The following is a 17,060-nucleotide window of genomic DNA, read 5'->3' as shown; positions in this document are numbered from 1 at the left end:
TGTTTGGCAATCTGCTGTAAATGTAAGTTGGTTAAATAAACAAATAAATAAATAAACCGTACCGTCCATTCTCAGGCCGTATTCCAATGATTTAAGGTTTACCAGTCAACGTCAATCCTGTATTTTTCATTCATTATCGTCGCATGCGGGCGCCTTGACCTGTATGGAAGTACTTGGATCAGTTATCATTTTCCATAACATAAAGTAGCAGTTTCAATATAGTGGCAGTGTGTGTTTGTGAAACATGGATTGCGTTAGTTTTCGAGTAAATGGGGAACCACATTCAGGTAAGCTTATATCTCCTTTAACAATAAATTAATCTCATCTAAGTTTATCTTGACATTTGTAGATTTGTTTGTTAAAGATTGCCAAAATTGTACTGGGTTTGAAGTACATTAAGTCACTATTTAAACACCTGCTAGGTTACAAACTTAAAAGCAACCTGCCTTGAGCCACAGATTGTTCTTTATTAAAATCATGACAACATTGACAACATTTTGACCATTTGACCTTGGACTAAATTCTACAGATCCCCTGAAATAAGCAATTGGCATATTTAAATGATTTAGCCCCTTAATCACAACAGTAGATAGCTTAAAACATTGCTTGTCTCAGTGGGCAGCGAGACAAGTTCAGACATGTCCCTGCTGGAGTACCTGCGCACGCGCTGCGAGCTGCGCGGCACCAAGTACATGTGCCGCGAGGGCGGTTGCGGCGCATGCGTCGTCGCTGCTGACAGACCTGGAGAAAAACTAGGCGCTGTTAACTCCGTGAGTGTTAAGTTACGTAGAACTAACAATATTTATTCTCTGCACGTGAATTAGTCTGCGTAAAATATATCAGGGTGAAACCCTCGCCCTGTCCTTTTAAAGTAACATTGCGGAGTAGAGCTTAATCCTCTTGTATGGAGCGACAGGATCACACTTAGTCCACACACCACTTCCTCACTCAATTTTGAGGTTTAGGTGAATATGCGAACTTAAATTAATCATCAACTGATCGCGATACCAACTGTTTTTGCATACAGTAGGCGACATGACTCTATGCAGTATGGTTTAAATTAAATGATTATATGAGTAACTTTTAAGACCAAAAAGCTTACAAGGCCAAAACATCTCATCTCAATCAATCTTATCTTTTTATCGCAGTGTCTAGTGTCAGTGACATCATGTCATGGCTGGGAGATTACAACGATAGAGGGTATTGGTAACCGGCTAGAAGGCTACCACCCGCTGCAGAAGACCCTCGCGAAACTCAACGGCACCCAGTGCGGGTACTGCTCGCCTGGGTGGGTCATGGCTATGTACAGGTAATAAACGTCACAAGTATCTCAAAAAAAATTGTATTATGATCTGTACATATTTAGATTTATTTGTTAATGCTTCTTTGACTGGGAAATTTTTAACTATAAAATAAATAATACAACCTATTTAATGCACCTGTTTCTTGTTGTTAATACATTTTATAATATTCTACGTAGGTTTAAATCAATAAAGATCTTATAGTCACGGGTAAAAGTGAATTGATAAATGTTTGAATGTCCTCAAATATGTAAAAATATTTTAACAATAAGAAAACAACCAAAATAATCAAACGCACTGAAGTCTTCATGTGTCTGTACAGCCTGTTGCAAAGTAACAAAAACTTTACCATGTTGGAGATAGAAAAGTCATTCGGAAGTAACATATGCCGCTGCACCGGTTATCGGCCCATCTTGGAAGCCTTCAAGAAGTTTGCCAGCGACGCGCCAAAGTCGGACGAAATATTGGACATAGAAGATCTCCATATTTGCAAGAAAAATACACACACATGTCGGAAAATTTGTAACGAAAGCGACTGGTGTTTGGTAGAGGCACCTGATCCTAATGAACGTAAAACTATAGAAATGGAGTTAAAAGATGGAAAGTCTTTCTACAAGGTATATAGAGTGAATGATATTTTTGAAGTGCTAAATCAGAAAGGAGATGATGACTACATGTTAGTAGCAGGAAATACAGCTAAAGGTATGATATCAAATCGGGTGTTTTAATTTGTTGAAGAAATTAAGTGGCGTTTTGTTTTCATTACAAATACTTTTCTAGGAGTCATCCCTATTGAAAAATATCCCCGAGTCATTATTGATATAAGCAACATTGATGAATTAAAAGGGTATCATCTCGACCAGAATTTAATTCTAGGTGCAGGTTCGACTCTGAATGAAACTATTAATATATTTACGAGCGTAGCCTCTACGGAAGATAATTTCTGGTATCTTCAAAAGTTGCAAGAACATTTGCAATTGGTAGCTCATATTCCTGTTAGAAATGTAAGTTGCTTTCTTTCTTATCATAATTCTCTTTTGCTGTTTATTAAAATTGTAATGGCCTACCTGAGTTATTCTCATTTATAAGTCGATTTACAGCCGACAACAGGTAGGCTTTTAAAATGTTGATGTAAGATGTAAACAGTTTGATTTAATTATTGGTTTTGCTGTGTACTCGTAACAAAGTTCGTATTGTATTTTATTTATTTACATAGATGGGGACACTTGCTGGCAATCTTATGATCAAACACCAGCATAATGAGTTCCAATCCGACGTTTTTCTTCTGTTCGAGACCGTTGGTGCATACATCACTATTGGTAAGTTGTTAAAAAAATAAATGCAAATAAAACTTTCATCAAACAATCTCACAATTGTTATATTTTTACTTCAGTGGACACCGATAAACAAGGAAAAAAGTTACCCTTACAAGATTTCCTCAAAGTGGACATGCGAAGTAAAATAATTTCAAATGTTTTATTTCCTCCTTTGGGTCGAGACTACAAATTTGAGTCGTTCAAGGTAAATTATGATTTATGATACAATTAAGAACAGAAAACAAAAGATAAATAACAGTATACTTATTTCAGTTCAGGAAAAACACACATTAATAATGTTGACACAATTGTTAACTAGATCACTGTAGCTTTTATCCAATTGCCACAGAGTAAAAGTTGTTTGTGAAGAAGTGTGTTGCGAACGCAACCCTTTATGTGTATAATGCAGTAGCAAAACGCAGCCGTCGGGCTCGCTTACTATGCGGAGGCTTATTTAAATGCACCAATAGGAGCGCTCCACATAACCTGTATCGCGGCCAATTAGAGTCACCTAAATTTAGACTACCATTTTTAACATTCAAAATTAGCTTAACCACTTTTCGCATCAGCCTCCATACTATTACCACCACTTCTACACCTTTAACCGTTTACGTCAACTGTACCTTGTAAAGCAACCAGCACCTATATGATTACACGTTTACTTCAAATCGAAGTCTTTTTATTTGTCGTCGAGACCTGCACGGCGGCTACAAAGTGTGTCTACATTTTTGTTACCACTCAATCTTTGCATATTGGCTTTTGGAAGTTTCATGTCCCGAAAGGATTTTCTTCAACTTTTCAGGTTATGCCTCGTGCTCAATCTGCACACGCCGTCGTCAACGCCGGCTTTTTATATAAACTAGATTCCTCTAACACAGTAAAAGAGGCTAGAATTGTGTACGGAGCCCTAAAACCAAGCTTCGTGCACGCCTCTAAGACAGAGGAGTTCTTAAGAGGCAAGAATTTGTTTACAAATAAAACTTTACAAGAAGCCATCGAGGTTTTGACGAGCGAGGTAGTTGTGGAAGAAAATCCTCCGCAAGCTTCAGCTAACTACAGAAAAAATCTCGCTGTTAATTTATTTTACAAAGTAAGTAGATAGATATAGATTATTGCAGGCACAGTTTCAGAAAAATAACACTAGGAAATAAAGATACAGGCAGAGAACAGGCGGTCTACATCCTTTAATAATACTATTAAGCAATTATTCATGTCATGCTGTGAAATCAACATTTTAAATATCTATTAATATCGCGCGAGTGACTAAAAACACGTGAGTGTAACCGCTAAGTTAGTTAAATCTATTAATATATTGTCTGGACAGACGTGCTTAAGTGGTTCACATTTTTTTCTCAGGGTCTTCTCTCTCTTTGCCCCGAAAACGAGAAGGACTCATATTTTGCATCAGGCGGGACAGTCCTGAGCCGAATGCGTCCTGTCTCTGATGCGAAACAGGAATTCACCACTAACACCCTAATGTATCCGATTAGCCAGCCAGTTGAAAAAGTTGAAGCGCTGGTGAGTTGACATATTAAACAGCTTGTAAGAATAGAATTTTTTAAGTCTAGTCAAGTATCAAACTTTACTGTCGGATAAGGGCCTCCCCTTTTTCCATAAATTGCTTTTACTCGTACTCATACCGAAGGCATACTCCCACCACTCTTTGCTATAAATCTATGTCAATGTCAAATAAGACGGGGCAACGCATGTCTGCCAGATGAACCCAAACGGTGTGCAAAAAAGTAACCAAGATAATATATATCTGTATATATATCTGTGTGTATGTGTATATCTGGAGCAAAGCCATCTCTAACTCGTAGGGTCAGATGGCTGTATGACCTAGACACAATTGACAATACATAATTAATCATAACGAACAGATAATTAAATTTGTAAATATTTATTTTTATTTAAATAAAATCACTGCATTTGTACTTAGATCCAGTGCGCAGGCGAAGCCCCATATTCAGAGGATTTGCCGAGGTTGCCCTGCGAGGTGTTCGGCGCTTTCGTGCTCGCGACCGTTCCGCTCGGGGACATTGTCAATATAGACCCCAGCGAGGCCCTCGTGAGTTTTTCCTGAGTTATACAGAAGCGATACTATAAGATCTGTCCTTCAGATTTTAGTATTTTTTTTGGACATGGTTATTAGAGTCGGTCGGACAAAACCCAGCCCTATTTCTCTTATCCTAGAATGCAGATTTCAGGGAGTAAAATATGTAGATGTTATGGGAATAAACTTTGGCAAGCTACAAATATCTCGAGCTCACTGGCACTAATGAACTTTTTTCTTCTTTTAGAAACATTCTGGCGTTATCGCTTTTTACTCTGCCAAAGATATTCCGGGAGTGAACTCTTTTACTCCTGGCCTCAGCAATCTTATCTATCAAGAAAAAGAAGAAGTATTCTGTTCTGGTTCCGTCAAATATCATGGTCAAGTTATTGGACTAGTTGTGGCTGAGTCTAGAGCCATTGCAGAATACGCATCCAAATTGGTGAAAGTTGAATATAGGAATGTGACGAAGCCTGTTATTGATGTAAGAGAAGCGATAAAGAGTCCTCACAGATATAAAATGGTATATGAGCATGACGGCACTAGTGTGGATACAGATCTCTTTAAAGTTATAAAAGGGACGCAGACGATTTTTGCGCAGCAACACTTTTGTATGGAGACACTGGTAAGTGTCGTGAAGCCAACGGAGGAAGGTCTGGAGGTGCACTGTACTACGCAGCACATGGATCTTGTGCAGATGATGGTATCCCGAGCTCTTCTAATACCGGAAAATAAGTAAGTATAACTATTAAAAACTGAATTCGCGCATGTACGTGCGTAGTTACAACGTGACGGTTACGTAAGGTTTAAATGTTTTGATTGAAAGTTACTGACTTTCGTATTTTGTAAGCAAATAAAGTAGTTAGGGTAGGAGGTTGGCGACAAAACTACACAATTTACAGAAAATTAAATAACCTTATTATTGCTACTTTGTGGAATATAGCATCCTATATATATATCATATATCGTCCTGGAATTTGTTTTTTTTTTGTTGAGAAGAACAAAAAAATAGGGTCAGACAGAATATCGAGGCTACTACTATGATAATATTACTAATATTTCTCGTTAATCTCAGGATAGACGTAATCGTCCGCCGCCTGGGAGGAGCGTACGGTTTGAAGATCTCCCGCGGCTCGCAGGTGGCGGTGGCGAGCGCGCTGGTGGCGCACAAGCTGAACCGACCCTGCCGCATCATACTGCCGTTCACTACCCTCGCCAAGGCCGTGGGAAAGCGGCTGCCATGCCACACTGAATATGAGGTTTGCTACTAGGATTTCCATCCAGGATTAAGGGTAGGGCCATGGGTAGCACTGCAACTATACTATTTAACAAGCATGTTCAGTCAGCAATTCAGCGTCAATATTAGCAGATGAAACATCGGTCAAAAGTATCTCTCACAATCTAAATGTTCTACATACAGAAAAATAACTCTTTTTTTAACCTACTAGAGAATGGTAGATATTTTGACGTGTATTCTGATCCGCTACTTTTGATGCTGACTGTTTTTATGATATAGGAGGCAAACGAGCAGAACAGTGGCCTGATGGAAAGAGATTACCGTCGCCCAAGGACACCCGCAACACCAGAGGGGTTGTAAGTGCGTTGCCGGCCTTTGAGATGAGAGTATGCTCATTTCTTGAAGGTTTGAAGTCGTATCGGTCCGGAAACAGACATACAACGTCACGATATTAATGGTTAAAACGAGTATCTCATAAACATTAAAAGGATCCGCCTTATTCTCTGACATATATTCAATGTCTGTCTTCCCGATACATTATTATTTATCGATTCGCGTTTGTAGGTATATGATTGTCACCTTGGCTACGGCCCGATCAACTTATCTTACAGTATCTTCAGGATCACAGCCTTTATCCCTCGTGTTTTACTTTTTAGATCACAGTCGATCCGTTCGGAAAAATTAAACTTTGCAAAGAATACATGTACATGGACAATGGATATGTCATCGACGAGCCCCTATTTGCCCCCGTGTTGGACGTGTATAATAACTGCTACGACAAACTGGGTTGGATGTTCAGGCTGTTTAGTGTTACCACTGATACAGCCAGTAACACTTGGTGCCGGTCACCAGGTCAGTAAACCCAGAATATTCTCAGTTTATCACGTTTACTCTTACTGACGTTCGCAATTTATTCTGAAACGGTTACCCAGCCTACCGCATGCCATGTTGGATATAAGCCTAGCTCTTACCATTATTGCTATTATATTTTCAGGAACACTTGAAGCTATTGCTGCTTGTGAATTCATATTAGAGCGTGTAGCTTACGAGATGTCACTAGACCCGCTGTCAGTAAGACTGGCGAATCTAGATCCCACTTCCATAGAGCTCGTAAATATGGTTGAGAAAGTGAAACGTGACGCTGACTACGCGGACAGACGAACCGCTGTCGACAAGTTTAATTCAGAGAACAGGTGGAAGAAGAAGGGTTTAAGATGGACTCTCCTCCGCTGGCAACCCGTCGGCAGCCAGTACTTTGACGTGACCATGTCAGTTTATAACGATGATGGCTCAGTCTCTATAACCCACGGCGGAATAGAAATGGGACAAGGTCTTAACACCAAAGCCGTTCAAATCGCTGCATATTTTCTTGGTGTTCCCATGGAGAAGATTCAAATCAAAGCGAATCATACACATATGTCTCCAAATAGTCTTTTGTCGGGGGGAAGTTTGACTTCGATCAACGTTGGCATAGGAGTTCAGAGATGCTGTGAGCAGATTTTAGCGCGACTAGCTCCTCTTAAAGTTGGCCTTCTGAATCCTACTTGGGAGTTCTTGGTGAAGATGGCATATAATGCTAGTATAGATCTTCAAGCTCACGCTTTTGTATCAATGCTAGATACGCAGAAGTATGTAGTACATGGAGTGACGTTAGCTGAAGTGGTAGTGGACATTCTGACAGGAGAGTGGGAGTTATTGAGGGTTGACCTTCTGGAGGACGCGGGAATGAGCATTAGCCCAGGAGTAGATGTCGGACAAGTAAGGAAAATCAATGAAATTACTCGTCCACTATAGTGGCTCTGTGAGCTGTAGACACTCCATCATTTAAAATAAATACAAAATTTAAATTGACAAAATAAATCTACACAGTTATTTAACCTGCTCGTCACAAAATTTTATAAGAATTGGTTGAGTAATGCTACCTGTAGAAGAGAACAAGACAAATGAAATTAAGGACGCTTGGACTATATAACTTAATGTTATAATAGGGTGAATTCTACAATGTTGATCTTATGCCAGGTGGAAGGCGCTTTCATCATGGGTCTGGGGTACTGGACGACGGAGCACATGGTGTACGACTCCGACACGGGCGAGGTGCTCACGGACCGCCCCTGGAACTACCACGTGCCGCAGGCCAGAGACATCCCGCAGGACTTCCGGGTGTATTTCAAGGACAAGTCTTATTCGGAAGTTAGGACACTCGGTGCTAAGTGTAAGGGATTTAATATTATTGTCATGATTTTCAGAGAAGTGGGTGCTGTCTGGTGCCGGAGTGAAATATTCTAAAGAATCAGATTTTTGGCTCTCGGCGATTTTGTGACCGATCTAATTTGATACGTACTTACCTTTTTCTAACAAGTTTAGAACCAACGTATACAATCTCAAGAATCTTCTGTTGACTGTCGTGGCGTTCGTGCTGATTAAACGAGCTTTAAATCTTGTTTCCTTTATGTTTCAACAAAGGACAATGGTCCTTCATCATCATAAAACTGATAATAATCTCTAAACAAGGTGCATTCTAGACACAAGTTCCAATAAACTCATTTTACGAGCTAGAATACAAACCCATGACACCGTTTGAGTGTCGCGTGTCTGAATTAAAGACTGTTTGCGACCAAATCCGGGCATGCATGATCTGGTAAATCTTTTAAATGAACGTGCATTAAGAAGCAGCACTATTTCTTTAATAATTTGTGGTTATAAAACTGCATAATAAAATTACAAACATAATTTACCATTAGATTGTCTGTGACTTAAACCATTACCTAAAAAAAAGAACCGATTAAATATATTATGTGCTTTCGGTAAAAAGATATAAGAGATCATGCATGCCCGGATTTTGTTGCGTACCTTCGCTATTACCATTGTTTATTCTGAACTCAAATAGATGTTATAAACTAAAAGAAACCAGACCAAGCCCACCAGTGGCCGGGGCTGGATTCGTACTAACATCTTCAGCTTTCAGCCTAAACCTCTTGGCCACCTGCTCATAACCTATTTTAATAAATATTATGTTCATACAGCGATCGGCGAGCCCCCAATCTGCATGTCGGTGGTGGTGCCACTAGCTTTACGGGAAGCCATCGCTGCTGCCAGGGCTGACGCCGGGAAACCACTTAATGAGTGGTTTCAAATAGGTAATTAGAAGTATAGGTACCACCGGAATTGGCTTACAAATAATCTTTTCTTCTTCTTCAGCGTCCAGCGAGTATGCGCCCACTGTTGGGGACACGCCTCTCTAGTTATCCCCCAAACAGCCCGATTTGCTGCTTCTCTTCTTAGAAGATTGAGAAATTATATATCTGTTAATTCTGCTACTGTTAAATTGAAGCAATAGAATATCATCATACTTGAAAATAATTGTATTACATTGTGTTATTTTAAATTTAAATTTAAATTTTAAAACGTTTAAAATAACACTTGCACAGTCTGTGCTATCAAAATCACTGCAGAGTTAGCTTGGTCTGACTCTAGTGATAATTTCAATGGAGCCTTTTGTTCCCGTAATAAGTTTTATATCAAGCAGTAAGAGAAGATAAATTATATTCTAGAAATGAGATTATTATGGTCAAACCTGGGATAACTCGGGGCACTTATACCATAGAGTAACTTATACTAGAGCGGTACTGTCATAGTAAATTTTGTAACCCCAGTAAATTCACTGCCATCTGTCTGAATGTATTTAAATATAGATAAATGATTTTTTTTATTTGCATTTATTATTTTTATGATTTTGACCCATGTTCTTTCACTGATATGCGTTAAAATTGTTAAATAACAAACGAAACCGTCAACGCCATCTATACGACTGTAGGCCAAAACTAGTAGCGCCCTCTGAACGAGAATCAAATTTTCTTGATTTTCGAGGCACGTTTTTTCCTTAGACTGTATCCATCTATTACGGAGTTATATCTATCTTTGCTTATACTAAAGTAACGTAGCAAAATATTTTATCGACAATTAAATATATATATGTAGGATGCGTGGATTGGAATGTAAGGACTGAAAGAGTGAGTGAGAGAACGAACTGCAGAATGAACGATGAGTAAATGAGAGAGTGTGATGCTGAGTGTTAGTGCGTGCGAAAGAGATGGCAAAACGCCATCGGCAGATTTTAAAAATGGTAACTGGATACGGGAGATTGGATTTCGGACGTTACGATGTGACACTGCAATTTCATGTTTTATTTCAAAAATATAAGTTTTAGTAATTATTTTGAGTTGTTTGAGTTCGCCCGCCCCACAGTTTTGGTGTCAGATGTGGGAACGGCTCAAAATTAAGTAGAAGACGGAATACGACGCAAAGATGATGAGTTGAAGACGTGACCTTGACGAAGACGCTACCAGAAAACGAAGGATTTTCCTATTGAAGACAATATACGACGACTACAACGACGATTACGAACGACGAACGACGACGACGATGTCACCAAGAAAAAACCGACGACGACAAGACGACGATGACCTCGCGGCAAATACGTGGCATGGCGCCGGCAACGGTATGTTACATCTCACCGAAGGCCTCATACCTAAGTTTACCGGTCAGGACAAGACCTACCCAGCGGCTAGGTGGGTCCAGGACGTTGAAGACAGTACGGAGCTCTGTGGTTGGACCCCATTACAGCAGTTGCTGATGGCAAGACGTTCGTTGGCGGGAACGGCATTGCTATGGTTCCGGGCGGAGCGAATATACAAGACTTGGGATGAATTTAAAGCTGCAGTTCTTAAGGAGTTTCCAGACAATATTGATACTAAGACGATACACGAGTTGATGAGCTCCAGGTGTAAGAAACCGAGCGAGTCCTGCCTGGAATACATGTTCACAATGAAAGAATTGGGAAAACGCGGCAAGATGCCCGACTACGTAGCAATAAAGTACATCGTGGAGGGAATAAAAGATCAAGAAGTTAATAAAATCATGTTGTACGGCGTGAGTACCTACAGTGAGTTAAAAGAGAAGATTAAAATATACGAACAACTAAAAGAAAATATGTCTGGTTCGAGCAAAGAAAAAGAAGCTAAGTCGAGGCACGTAGATCACGAGAAGTCAAACAGGCGGCTGGCGTTTACAAGATGTTTTAGCTGTGGAGAAATGAGTCATTCATCGGCTGAGTGTCCGCATAAAGACAAGGGTTTAAAATGTTTCCGGTGCAACTCTTTTGGGCATATTTCATCACAGTGCAAAACGCCACCAGCTACAACTTCACGCGGCAAGGACGACGGAAACGCAGCGGCGAGTAGCAGTGAAGTTGGCAACACGAAGAAACTTCACTCGAGTAACGCCGGTGGCGCCGCCAGCGGTGGGAAAAAGAGTTTCATGTGTCACGCGAATGTCACGAACTTCACTTCGGACGGCGGCAATGACGTAAGCTGCGCCGACACTCGTACTGCAATGACGAATAATAATTATCAGTGTTTGACAACTGTTATGACGACTGCGAGACCAAACATGATTAATAACAAGCCGTTGAAGCAAATCTCCGTGTGCGGAAAGAACGAAATCGCGTTGATTGATTCCGGTAGTGACGTAAATCTTCTGACGATCGAGTGCTACAGTGAATTAAGTGCGCGGGAGCTTGTAGAATGCGATCCCGATGATAACATAACTGGACTTGGCGGTGGTGTGAAATGTTATGGACAAGTTAAGTTAAAGTTGTTAATTGACGGATATTGGTACAACGACATGAAGTTTTTTGTTATTAGCAAAGATAATATACCAGTTCATTTGTTTAGAATGATTATCGGGCAAGAATTACTGAAACATTGTACGACAGTGTTGGAAGACGGCTTTGTTTTGATTATACCGCGTATTCGCTGGGTGTATACCATACGTGTGGATGACCCTTCTGTTATAGGTAACGAGGTAAGCCCCGCGATACGGGAAAAGGTGAACAACATGGTACAGTCGTATGTTCCAAGGAAGACGAAAGAGGCTCCGATCAAGCTCAGGATCGTGCTCAAGGACGACATCCCTGTGGCTCAGCGGCCGAGGAGGTTGGCCCCAAGGGAGCAGCAGGAGGTAGACCAGCAGGTAGCTAAGTGGCTTGAAGACGGCATAGTACAGGTGAGTTATTCTGATTATGCAAGCCCTTTAGTATTAGTAAAAAAGAAAGATGGTAGTATAAGGGTGTGTGTAGACTACCGACGGCTGAACCAAAAGATTGTTAAAGACGAGTATCCTCTCCCGGTCATTGAAGACCATATTGACAGACTTGCAAATGCCAAAGTGTTTAGTACTTTAGACTTAAAGAATGGCTATTTTCATTTGCCTGTGGAAGAAGAATCCGTCAAATACACTTCATTTGTGTCCATGACGGGCCAGTTCGAGTTCCTTCGGGCCCCTTTTGGGCTTTCAGTCTGCCCAAAGGTGTTCACCAGATTTATCACAGCAATTTTCAGGGACCTGATTGCTAGGGGTACTATCCTTATCTTTATTGATGATATTATCATTCCCGCAGAAAATGAAGACGACGCTGTGATCAGGCTGGCAGAAGTATTGGAGGTGGCAGCTGAGTATGGGCTGGACATAAATTGGAAGAAGTCACAACTGGTCCAAAGACAAGTCGAGTACCTGGGCCATGTTATCAAAGACGGACAGGTGTGGCCTTCACCAGAGAAAACGGACGCTGTTGCCAGATTCCCCGTGCCCACCAATACTAAGCAATTACAGAGTTTTATAGGACTAACATCTTATTTTCGAAAATATATACAGAATTTTGCTATGATTGCAAAACCACTGACGGACCTGTTACGACGAGAAAATAGTTATGAGTTTACTGATGAATGCCGAGCTGCTTTTGAAGAACTGAAGAGGAGACTGGTGAGTCAGCCAGTGCTTCGCATATTTAACCCCAGACTGCAGACTGAGATGCACACAGACGCCTCGATGGCAGCGATCTCTGCAATACTTTTACAAAAAGGAGAAGATGCAGAGCTGCATCCTGTGTATTACATGAGCAGAAAGACGACACCAGCAGAGAGCAAGTATACGAGCTATGAACTTGAAGGCTTGGCAATAATAGAAGGAGTAAGGAAATTTCGCTGTTACCTATATGGAAAACACTTTAAGATTGTCACAGACTGCAAAGCATTTCAAATGACATTAAATAAGAAAGATTTAGTAATGTCAACAAGAGTGGCAAGGTGGATACTACTGTTGCAAGAATATGATTTCGAGATTGAGCACAGAGCCGGAAGTAAAATGCAGCATGTGGATGCACTCAGCCGAAACCCATACGTGGCAGTATGTAATGGGCCGATTCATCAACGGCTAAAGACGTCACAAGAAAACGACGATGGGCTAAACGCGATCATAGAGGTGGTCAAGAAGGACACACAGTATCAGGACTACTACTTGGAAAATGGTTTGCTCTACAAAGGCGTACAGAAGCATCTCGTGGTACCAAAGACTATGGAAACCGAGATTATAAAGAGAGCACATGAGAATGGCCATTTTTCAAAAAAGAAAATGATTGAGCTTATCAGTAAGGATTATTACATCAAGAATTTAGAAAGAAAAATAGAAGAGTTTATAGTCACGTGCATACCATGTCTGTTGGCGGAAAAGAAGAGTGGAAAGCTAGAAGGATTCTTGTATCCAATTGATAAACAGGAGCTGCCACTAGATACTCTCCACATAGACCATATTGGTCCGATGACAGAGACCAAGAAGCTGTATAACCACATTTTGACAATCGTGGATGCATTTACCAAGTTTGTGTGGCTATTCCCAGTTAAGAGTACTACTGCTAAGGAAACAGTAGATAAGATGATGATATTTCAGCAATGTTTCGGAAACCCGACTAGAATCATTACTGATAGAGGCACCGCGTTTACTGGCTCTCAGTTCGAGGACTTCTGCAAAGACGAAGGTATTGACCATGTTAAGATTACTACTGGGGTACCTCGGAGCAATGGCCAGGTCGAACGGATTCACAAAGTGATGACCAGCGTTCTGACGAAGCTGTGTATTGAAGAACCGACACACTGGTACCGCCATGTAAGTAGAGTTCAGCGAGCCATCAACAGCACCCATCAGCGCAGCATTAATACTACGCCATTTGAGTTGCTAATTGGTACGAAAATGAAAATAAAGGAAGACTACGATATTTACGAACTGATAGAGCAAGAGAACAGAGATAGTTTTATGGCTATTAGAGAAGAAAATAGAAAGAAGGCTAAGGAGCAAATTTTAAAGATACAAGACGAAAATAGGAGGACCTACAATAAGCGAAGGAAGCCGAGTACACTATACACTGTGGGCGATAGAGTCGCTATTAAAAGGACCCAGTTTGGTGTTGGCATGAAGCTCAAACCTAAGTTCCTAGGTCCATATGAAGTTGTTGGATGTATGGGACGTGATCGCTACAAGGTGAAGAAACTGGACAGCACAGCCGAAGGTCCAGGGAACAGCACTACTTCCTGCGACAACATGAAGCCATGGCCTGGTGAGGAGTAAGTCAGGTAAGATTTTGATATTTTATGTCACCATAACAGAGGGCGCCACACGTGTTTTGCATGCCTATGCAGGGCGCTGTCACTATGTTTTCCTACCATGTTTCAGTAGTTTGATGATGTGCCCAATATTTCAAATATTTAAAGTGTAATGTGTGACTTTTATTTAAATATTTAACGTGTAACGTGTTCCTTAAACTTAAATGTTTAATGTGTAACTGTATTGCATAAAGCTATGTAAAAGATTAATAATGTTAAGAGAAAGCTTTTAACTTTTGTTTTGATACTGTATACTGATGTTGATGTATACCTAGTTTTTGTATGTTGTGACTCTGTGCCATACTATGTTAAATTTAAAATATGCTTAGAAGTAAAAGATTATATTACGTTACCTAATTGCTAAAATATGTGATATGCTATTCGATCTCACGGATGTATCTAGATTAGTATCACAATGGTTCCTATTGTTTCAAATTAAGTTGTAACTAGAGTAGAGACGGTGTTTGTATAGTCTGAGGCCAGACTAAAGAGTAGGACGGCCGATCTGTAGGATGCGTGGATTGGAATGTAAGGACTGAAAGAGTGAGTGAGAGAACGAACTGCAGAATGAACGATGAGTAAATGAGAGAGTGTGATGCTGAGTGTTAGTGCGTGCGAAAGAGATGGCAAAACGCCATCGGCAGATTTTAAAAATGGTAACTGGATACGGGAGATTGGATTTCGGACGTTACGATGTGACACTGCAATTTCATGTTTTATTTCAAAAATATAAGTTTTAGTAATTATTTTGAGTTGTTTGAGTTCGCCCGCCCCACATATATATTGATGTTACTGTAAACATTTTATTAACCATTACTGTCGCCTGCCGCCTGCGGTATTTTCGTTCCGATACGACCTTCAAACCTTCAAGAAAATAGCGTACTTCCATCTTAAAGGCCGGCAACGCACTTACAACCCCTCTGGTGCTGCGGGTGTCCATGGGCGGTGGTAATCGCTTACCATCAGGTGATCCGTCTGCTCGTTTGCCTCCTATATCATTTAAAAAAAAAATAATTCAATGTTCTACAAAATAAATATATTTATACAAAATCGCTTTGTATATTGCTTCTTAAATTCTAAAAAGGTGTTTTTTCGAAGAATTTGTTTTATTATTTCCAGGTCAGTATTTCCACATTGGCACTGTTTTATTCTAATCATTTGTATCGTTATTTATTAGTTCATGAACATTACTCCATCTTTGGATCACTGATTATGCTGTGAAATGTAATGAATAAAAAAAATCTTCATTTATTGCTAAAAGTGCATGAAAAGTGAAATTTACAATACAATACAATACAAATCTTCTTTATTGCTCACCAATATAAAAAGGACATGACATACAAATTAAGCACTTAAACTATGGTAGACAACAGGCGGTCTTATCGCTAAAGAGCCTTAAAAAATTTACCTTAAGTCATAAAAATAACATTAGGTACATAAACCATTTCAAAACAAACCTTATTTATTTTGTAAAATATGCCTAAAAGGTGTACTGTTCTTGATCAAAACTATTTTGACAATATAATGACTAATGGGCGGATGACGGATGCAAAATATATATCGACATATTTTTTTCGATACCAAATCCCTAGAATGTGCCCCGATTTATCACAGGTTTGATTATGAATGAATGAATGAATAAATGAATGAATGAAATTATTTAATCCAGAAAATATTTCCATATGAGGTTAAAACATTTAAAACTAATTACATAATAATATATGATTAAATTAAATTAAATTAATTATGATGTGTTATTTTTTTCAGATGGACCATACACAAGAGAGGCTATTCAGATGCACACTGAGACAGATAGTAGCGAGTTCAAATATAAAACAGAAAGTTCCTTTTAAGAGGCCGGTGTCGATTTTAGTCGCAAAAATGTAAAATTGATAGATTTAGTCGGTGAAATTGTACACCTTTTGATACCTAATTGAAATAACAAGTACTGGTTTCTATTAGCACGTCTTCTTATCTTACCTTTTATCAGATCAATTTTTTGAAAACACTCACTAAATTAGTAATGTTTGCTTTTCTGATGGACGTTTAGGTAAACGCGCGTAAAGCATTGATTTTGTCGCTCTTATTTGTAAATTTCGTAAAGTTTGGACTGCTAAACATGGTAATTTTGTATTACACATATTCTGTACTTGACGTTTATCAGACTACATTTTTATTATTATGATTTTGAAGTAGTGTAAATGAAAGTTAGACGAAATCAATTTTCTCCAGAAATTACTTCAAAACAAGTGACAATATCTCTGAAAATCGACTTAATTTTAACGTAATTTTGATACTTAAATAATCTGCAACATCTGCTGAAACTATTCTTATACATCAATTTGTATAATTTACCACCATATTTTTTTTATGAATTTTTAAAAACTGCCTCTTCTTTTCATATTTTACCGGTGACGCACGCTCGCGACCTCATTATTAAAAGGCAAGACGAGAAGACGTGCTAATAGAAACCAATACTTGTTATTTAGATATTACGTAACAAAACGTGTATAATTTCAACGACTAAATCTATCAATTTTACTTTTTTGCTCCAAAATCGACTACGGCCTCTTAACTTTATATTTTAAGAAAATAAAATGCTGTGTAAAATAGAATACATAAGTATTCTGGTGTGGTAAAAATACATACTAATAATACTAG

General features: G+C 39.4%; 1 protein-coding gene across 1 annotated transcript; it reads left to right on the top strand.

Annotated features, from left to right (window-relative positions):
* The first annotated feature begins 617 nt into the window (after window positions 1–617).
* On the top strand, window positions 618–16,252 carry LOC134747917 (uncharacterized). Its single transcript, XM_063682594.1, has 16 exons — window positions 618–770; window positions 1,149–1,309; window positions 1,624–2,003; window positions 2,082–2,305; window positions 2,518–2,620; window positions 2,695–2,822; window positions 3,420–3,707; window positions 3,974–4,135; window positions 4,557–4,685; window positions 4,918–5,405; window positions 5,746–5,929; window positions 6,564–6,759; window positions 6,902–7,665; window positions 7,927–8,119; window positions 8,931–9,044; window positions 16,167–16,252. The coding sequence occupies exons 1-16, from the start codon at window positions 639–641 to the stop codon at window positions 16,250–16,252; spliced, it is 3,732 nt and encodes a 1,243-aa protein (XP_063538664.1). The 5' UTR covers window positions 618–638.
* Window positions 16,253–17,060: the final 808 nt, after the last annotated feature.

This window comes from Cydia strobilella, chromosome 15 (genome assembly GCF_947568885.1).
Source record: "Cydia strobilella chromosome 15, ilCydStro3.1, whole genome shotgun sequence".
Classification (NCBI taxonomy): domain Eukaryota; kingdom Metazoa; phylum Arthropoda; class Insecta; order Lepidoptera; family Tortricidae; genus Cydia; species Cydia strobilella.
Note: the sequence above shows the minus strand (reverse complement) of the source record. Positions and strands in the feature narration are given on the sequence as shown.